Source organism: Phoenix dactylifera, chromosome 14, assembly GCF_051530095.1.
Source record: "Phoenix dactylifera cultivar Ajwa chromosome 14, Ajwa_hap1_PhDact_Kaust_v1.1, whole genome shotgun sequence".
Classification (NCBI taxonomy): domain Eukaryota; kingdom Viridiplantae; phylum Streptophyta; class Magnoliopsida; order Arecales; family Arecaceae; genus Phoenix; species Phoenix dactylifera.
Genome location: NC_143203.1, coordinates 23,834,759 through 23,842,762, shown reverse-complemented (window position 1 = coordinate 23,842,762; position 8,004 = coordinate 23,834,759). Strand labels below are relative to the sequence as shown.

Here is an 8,004-nt window from a genome sequence, read left to right as displayed (position 1 = left end):
GCATCCCTTAAGAGAATTGAACCTTCAGTTTTGATGTATGTGCTCACTTGACTGTTTCTTTTTCTCTCTGGGTATTAAATTGTCATAAAAAAGCTATAGATAGTTGAATTTTTATCAGGTGAAGCAGAGCAATATTTGCGGTCCTTGCCAAGGGGCAGTAACAGCAGCAGTAGTAGCAGTATACAATTATTGGAAGTTCTAGGGAAGTCAGTGCATTTGTACTGAATGGGGAAGCACATAATTAGTTGTACTAGAATATAAGACCACAACTCCCATGAGGCTGTGAAGGGATGTCAGAGCATGTTTCACCTCAAAAGCTAATAAATACATCACTTGTCAGCAAATATGCTCTTATACTAACTTGTATTTTTAAGAAGAGGAACAACAGTTCAACTAAACAAAAATAGTTTATGCCACCAGAAAAGGGGGGGAAATCTAGATGACTACCTATAAAAAATCAGCCAAGACCATCAAGAAATATCTGGGTTTCCAATTGTATTTCACTCTTCAAGATTATAAATTCACAGGAGAAATATTTCTCTACATAATAAATTGAATAAATCAATTTAAGCACAGAGCATGTGCAAGAACTGGTAGAATAGTTGGAGACTTCTTCTTAAGAAAAAGATGCAGACATCTGGTTCAAACAAGGCAGCACTCTCCATCATATGATGCCAAGTGGTATGTCACAGATAGTATCATCTTAAAGAATGCATCCTTCAATTTCACAAAGATATGCTTCTCTCAACAACATATTCGAAGGAAAAAGGTTACATTCTCAAAAAAGATGTTACTTTTTTTCAGTCCTATCAAAGATTTTATTATTATAATCTATGGAAAACCCCATAGTAGTTACACTACAGAAAGGTCAAAAAGTAAATAAACCATGTAAGGGTGGTGTGCAGAGGTAGCTTCTGTATCCTAGTCTTTATTTTGGATACTTATAGAATTAAACCCCGCTCCAAACAGGCTACAGTCTGGTCAATCACACTGAATGCAGTTAAAATAAATTCTATGACTTTTTATTTAGATTCCAAATACATTCAAGAAAAACGCATCATGGAATAAAATATATGAAAGAGATGTTTGTGTTGCCACCAGCATCACTTCGAAAAACTCCAAAACACAATAAGAAAAGAGCACAGTCACCATTTTGCTGCTCCATTTCATTATTCAAATAAAAGAATTGCTATCTCGCCTGGCATCTGTACAAGAGAACCATCACCTTTACACTTTTACAGATTAGAATGCCATCAAAGACTTGTGCACTGCAACCAAAATGACTAACTTCAAAAACTGTTATGAACTTTCAACATCTTGTCATCAGCAGCACCAGATATTGAAAACCTGTACCTGCCTAGAGTTTTATCTTAGATATTCATCGGACTCATACGTAATATTCATGAAACCATATGTTTTTTCTTAATCATTAAAAACATTTCGATCATATCATATTAAAATTTCAACATGAACTTATAAAGACTACATAACTGAAAAGGCATACATCGACAATCTAACATTGCCTCGTAACACTTCTTAAGTGAGGAATTCTTGTACAAATTACAATACTTCCACTCTAAGCTCTAACTCTGTGACAGGTTCCTATTAGCATGCATTATCATTTACACCAATAAAATATTTAGGTAGATCAAACTGAACAAATGCATAAACATACACGAACCTCCGATATGATCATTTGTCTCATATTCCACACATCTAAAAATATAGATGAACCTCCAGGGAACACAACATTAAGCAAACTATCTTGCTCTATCAATCAAACTAATGTTAAGCCAATCAAATTTCTGACCTGATAGCTAACAGTATGGACCCAGAGAAATCGAGTTTGGACCCAAAAGAAATCATGCATTGATTGCTGACAGACATAATGCAGAACAGTAAATAATATTATGTTCTCATGAATTATGTCCTAATAAAAAAAAAACCCTGCATCGATGAACAGAAGGAGGGGTTAAAATCCCCAAGCTATTCATTGTTCTGAAATGAAGGTTATAGGTTACACCAAACTCGGACCATTCCTTCAACAAAATCTCTTTATTTATTTTTAAATGTATTCTACTTTCTTTCCCATCCTTTTAGGAAAAGGATAAGTTAGAAACAGTAGCAGGAATTCACTTACTTGCCTCATTCCTCATCAGCCTTCTCTTCTCCTCCCCCTTCTCCTCCTCCTTTCCCTTCTGCGATCCCGTCAGCCTCGCCAGCAGCACAAACGACGCCCCACCCAAGACATTGTTCATGCACCTCAGCGCCACCACCGACACCTTAAAAGCGGCTGGCGGCAGCACCTTCGCCATCAAAAACTCCCCCCCATTCAAAGTCTGGTACCGGAAATTGCTGCTGAGACCCATGTGCAACGCCCATGTCAGCGCATTTAACACCGTAGGCGGCGGCTTGTTTGGTGTTTCAAACTCAGGATCCATTTTTTTCCTCAATGCGATCAGCCCATTCGAAATTGCCGTCCCGGCGAGCCCGGCGGCAAACCCGACGGCGGCAAAGGTGACACCTTTGTAGACAAAAGTGCCCAGCCGGGCGGGGAGAGAGTAGGGGCCGGCCTCGAACATGTGGCCGGGAGGGCAGGCGGCGAAGACGCCGGGGAGGGTGGCCGCGGCGGAGGCAGAGGTGGGGGCGAGGAGGTACATGAGGACGAAATTGAGGATGGATCCCACGACGAGGGTGGAGAAGACGAAGTCGAGCTCGTTGAGGCCGAAGTTTGGGCGCGAGGCCATGTCACCCAGGACGCAGGCGCTCACCCCGATGACCTCCTCCATGAGGACCTTGAAGGGGAATTGGGGGTCGGCGGCGACCCGCGATCTCCATCCACTGAGAAAGAGCGCGAGGGGGCCGGCCGCGCCATCGGAGGGCTCCTCGGGGAAGCCATCGCCTCCGCCGCCTCCACCGCCCCCGGGGTGTTTTCCCTTGCCGCCTCCCCCGCCGAGATCAAAGGAATCGGAGGAGGGGAAGGCGCGGCAGAGGTTAGGTTTCGAGGAGCGGAGGGCGAGGAGGGAAGGGGCGGCGGCGTCTGAGGAGGAGAAGAGGCGGGAGGAGGATGGGAGGGAGATGGCCGGCAGGAGGGGGTTTTGGACAGGGAGGCTATGGTTTCCGGCGAGGTGGGTGGCGGAGAGGTCGCGGAATGGGAAGTAGCGGAGGGGGGCGGCCATGGCGTTTGGTTTCTTCTCCTCCGGCGACGAGGGTGTGACGGAGGGTTTATTTCTATTATCGAAAAAGGGAGAGGGTTTATTTCTGGGTGTTTTACATTGTTTTCTTTTCCACCCCAGTAATGAGATGTTCTAGATTGCTACTAACATCCCATCATGGAAGGAAAGCAAGTGATCGGACGAACATGAAACAATTTCAAACCTCATGAATCCAAACCCAAATGCCGGACAAGTTCAGCCATCTCTACTTTTGATGAGAGCCTCACAGAATCTTCTACCTTTTGATAAGGCTTGCATATAGCCAAGACTCGAGCAACTAGTTGATAGATCATGGCCATGAATTAAAATCACAGTCCACAGATGTCAAGTTTTAATGATGAGTGATTGAGATTGTTTTCTGTTCCATACAAGCTATCTTTGAACATCTCCTACTAGATTAAATATGAACTCTAGATACTACCGTCATTGGTTCATTCAATCTTCTGTCATTAGTATGAAAAAATTTAAAAGAATCAGACCATAAGAAATGTTGAGGCAGTAGAATATTATGAAAGGAATCAAGCATATGTAGCTTGGCGGCGTGCACAAACACCATCTTTAAGATGATGTTTGCCTCCATTGTCGCAAATCACTTCCAGAATACGACAAAGCCGCCAGAAATTTACGGGCAACAATTCTAAAGATTTTTCTTCAGTAACTTCTCTACAAAACTATGATACTTGACTAAAAAGAGAATAGTGAGATGGAGGGAGATTGAGAGTATGTTCTCAAATTTGAGATCCATAGCCTCTATTTATAGATGTTGACTGCTCGGATATATCTGTTTATGAAACAATGTGATTGTTCAGATATATCTATTTATGAAGCAATATAAATGTTCACATTGAATTGGTAGTCATTCAAATGGCATCATCTTATGCACAAACCTAATGGTGTTACATCAGACTCCAATTAGCTCTCTCCCTAGATAACATCCTGTTTATCTGTGTACAACTACATGCTTAATCAAATACTATGCTTGAGCAAAGGGTGGCTTGACATAAGTGATGCAAATAACAAAACCACTCCAGTTGCTAACCTACCATGATGACACATTTATAAACATGCTCTTCACAGACCAAGTCATTTCATCACGACCTTCAATTTTGTATTTGAGTATTGATCTTCAAAAATAGCAGTCTTAAGGCCCATGCCTTCAAACATCTGATGGAAACAGAGAGCAGCTACTAGTAGCCGAATGGTGCAAGGGTTCTCAGAAGACCTCATTGATAGGTTTGTCATCAGAAAGTATACAAAAATTCTCAGCTCTTGAGCAATGTCTCTGTTTCCCTTCATGACCTTTGGGGCCTCTGAGAACTACCCTTGCACCATTAGGCCTCTAGTGGCTTCTCTCTGGTTTCCATCAGATGTTTGAAGGCATGGATGGACCTTGGCAGTTGCATTCTCCAGCATGGATTTTGTAGCTGAAAACCTTTGGCTGATACCTTGGCAAGATAGTGTTCCTTAATAATAATAATAATAAAAATAAAAAAGAAGCATGACAAGATAGTGAGAAGAGAATAGGCTCATGCACTCCGTGCGAGTCCTTTAGAGTCCTTTAACTTGCTATATAATAATGAGGAGGTCGCAAGATATGATCATGTAATAAATGTTTATATGGTTGCTACCACTTACTTATCCAGTGATTGCAGCAAACTAAGTATAGTATTTACTGTTGGGGGAAAAACCCCAAGTCATACCACCACGGAGGCGCTCGGCCAAAGAGCGCCGACCGGAAAGGCGCTCGGCCAAAGTGCGCCGACCAGGAAGATGCTCGGCCAAAGAGTGCCGACCAGAAAGGCGCTCGACCGAAGGATGCCGACCAGCAGGGTGCTCGGCTAGAGAGCGCCGACCAGAGAGAGCGCCAAGAAGAGGCGCCCAACCAAAATGACCAAGTAGGGATGCTCGGCTAGAAAGAATCGACCAGAAAGCGTCGACCAGGAAACCAACCAAAGAGCGCAAGACGCTCGCCCGAAGGGCCCCGAGCAGAAGTACTAGAAGCAACCCCGCCACAGGGCGCCCCTTTGGGCGACCAGCTCGGCTCGGCACCCCTGCCGAGCCGATGCCTTGCCTAACCTTCTCGAAAGGTCTGGCGGCTACACACGCGACTCTACTACGACCTGCCACTATCTCCAAGCCATCAAGGCATAAGATCTCCGCAGGTATTTGGCACGACCTGCCATTAATGCATGAGACCCCCTCAAGTCTCCGATGCACTCAGTCATTTAATGAACACGGCCCAAAACGATCTCCGGATCACTGAACCATCAGAGCGTATGGCTCTCCCTGACCGCCGGTTCACTCGGTAATAAATGCACTTACCATCCACGGACCCCAGGCCCACCACGGCCGGCGGTTCAACCACTCCAACAGGTCTGATCGACCGTGACAACTCCCTGACTCCGGTCCGATTCGGCCTTATTCTCCACTACGCCATTAATGGGCCAAATCGTGCCCAATTATTACAAAACAGGACAAACCTCCTGTCACCTCCCAGGTAACAAAAATCCTTCTATAAAAGGAAACCTGGGGGAAAAGAGATGGGGGGCCCGGACTCGGACTGGAAGAGAAAAAGAAACAGCACAGACACAATTAAGCTTAATATTCTCTTCATCTTCTCCACATATCTCTTGCTTGCTCTCTCCACATACTAGCCCCCTCTGACTTAAGCATCGGAGGGCCGGTGCCGGGGAGCCCGGCCACCGGCTTCTTTTTGTAGGACAGGACAGGACGCCCTCTTCGTCGCTCACCCCACTCTCCACAGCCTCCAGGAGGATGCCGCCGGCCGGCGCACCGCCGTCCGCCCTCCCTGTGGTGGAGCTCCTCCTTCCCCGGCTTCGCGACGGCCCCCCGGGTCCAATTTCCAGCAACAGTTGGCGCTAGAGGAAGGGACCGAGTTCGCTGCCATGAAGCTAAGAAGCAAAGGGGCTTCCAACGCCTCTCGACGTCCTCCACCCAGCCCTGAGCATTCCGTCCGAAACTCACCACCTCCGGCTGAGTCAGTTCATCAAGTTCGGCCAGAGCAGTTTGATGCCCTGGTGCAACAGGTGCAGGCCCTGGCTACCGCTGTCCAAAGCCTGCAGCCCAGGGGCATCCCAACGGCACCGCCTCCTCCGGCTCCAGTTCAACCGGAGCCCCCTACAAGCGGACTTCCCCTTCGAGGTCAGGACTCCCAAGTCCAGGCCTCCCTCTGGAGAGAGCACCTAGCCAGGGGCCACGGAGGCTGGCCACAGCCTTCAGAAGCTGAGTCGGTTTCAGGGCAACCTGTGCTCGAACGAACCGCTGCAGCGATCCTCCAGAATGGCGAACTCGACAAGAAGGTCGAGAAGCTGGAGCGCCAAATCCAGGCACTCCACGGGAGGAAATCAGGACGTGACGGCGACTTCGGGTTCAATACGAAGTCGCCCTTCTCCCCGGAGATTGAAGATAAACCGGTTCCACTACGGTTCAAGATGCCCCAGGTGGAGCCTTACAACGGCAAGGCTGATCCCCTCGACCACCTGGAGAGTTACCGGGTCTTAATGGCCCTACAAGGAGCCTCGGAGGCTATGATGTGCAAAGCTTTTTCGGCGACACTCCGAGGACCAGCCCGGCTGTGGTTTGTCGGGCTGAAGCCGAGTACTGTCTCATTCTTTGAGCAGCTCGGCAGACAATTTGCTGGCAACTTCGCCGCCAGCCAGCCCCAGCGACGGACGTCAGACTCCCTCCTGGACATTAAGCAGAAGGAGGGAGAGTCCTTCAAAGAGTATTTGGATCGGTTCACCGCCGCAACATGGGAGGTCCGGGAGCTTGACCAGTCAATCGCCATGTCGGCGTTAAAGACTGGAGCCCGGTCTTACAGATTCCTCTTCTTGATTGAGAAGAATTTTCCTGCGGACCTCACCGAGATGTTCGCCCGGGACGCGGAAGTACGCCAAGGCTGAGGAAGCCGTGGCCGTTACGCGGGGCAGGGCCGAGCAGAACCCCAAGAAGAGACGCCGCGAGGAGCGCGACCAGCCCAGAAGCTCATCTCCGCGACGAGCTAAGAATCCGCCCCGCCCGAAGAGTCCACCCCGATTGAGGGGACCACCACAGCAGAGGTTCCCACAGCGGGCCCGCACGCCCGAAGGGAGGTATAAAAGATACACTCCCCTTAACGCTCCTCGGGCTGAAATCCTCATGGAGATTGAGAGTCGGGATTGCATCCGGCTCCCACCTCCGAAGCCAGATACCAGAATCCGGCGTGATCTCCGGAAGTATTGCCGTTTCCACCGGGATCACGGCCATGATACCGAGGAGTGTTACCAGCTCCGAAATGAGATCGAAGCACTCATCCGCCGAGGGGTGCTCGATCGGTTTGTGCAAGGCCGGCGTGAAGGGAAGAAGCCAGCCGAAGCAGCACAGCCTGAAGGTTCAAATGCCAACAGGCCCATTGCCGGCGTCATCAACACTATCCGAGGCGGGACCTCGGCTGGGGAAGCCTCAGGGGAAGAAGCCTCCTCGAAGCGCCCGCGCACCTCTGAGGCCGTCTCCTTCTCAGATGATGATCTAGAGGGAGTCGAAACTCCCCATGATGATGCCGTGGTCATCTCCATGATCATAAATAAATTTGATGTAAAATGCATCCTGGTTGATAATGGAAGCTCGGCGAATGTTTTGTATTTTGGTGCTTATTGTAAAATGGGGATGACAAAAGAACAACTACGGAGGACGAATGCTCCGTTAGTTGGATTCACTGGGGATTCAGTCCCAGTAGAGGGCGAGATCGACCTTCTGGTCACAGCCGGGCTCGCCCCTCGTGAAAGTACCG

The 8,004-nt window shown here is 48.3% G+C and overlaps 1 protein-coding gene across 1 annotated transcript; it reads right to left on the bottom strand.

Moving 5' to 3' along the window:
• Positions 1-1,845: 1,845 nt before the first annotated feature.
• On the bottom strand, positions 1,846-3,437 carry LOC103719730 (protein RETICULATA-RELATED 3, chloroplastic-like). The gene has a single exon (XM_008809107.6). The coding sequence runs from the start codon at positions 3,177-3,179 to the stop codon at positions 2,133-2,135; it is 1,047 nt and encodes a 348-aa protein (XP_008807329.4). The 5' UTR covers positions 3,180-3,437; the 3' UTR covers positions 1,846-2,132.
• Between the last annotated feature and the right edge of the window lie 4,567 nt (positions 3,438-8,004).

Coding starts and splice junctions, on each gene's coding strand:
- LOC103719730 (XM_008809107.6), bottom strand. CDS start 3,179: ATGGCCGCCCCCCTCCGCTACTTCCCATTCCGCGACCTCTCCGCCACC.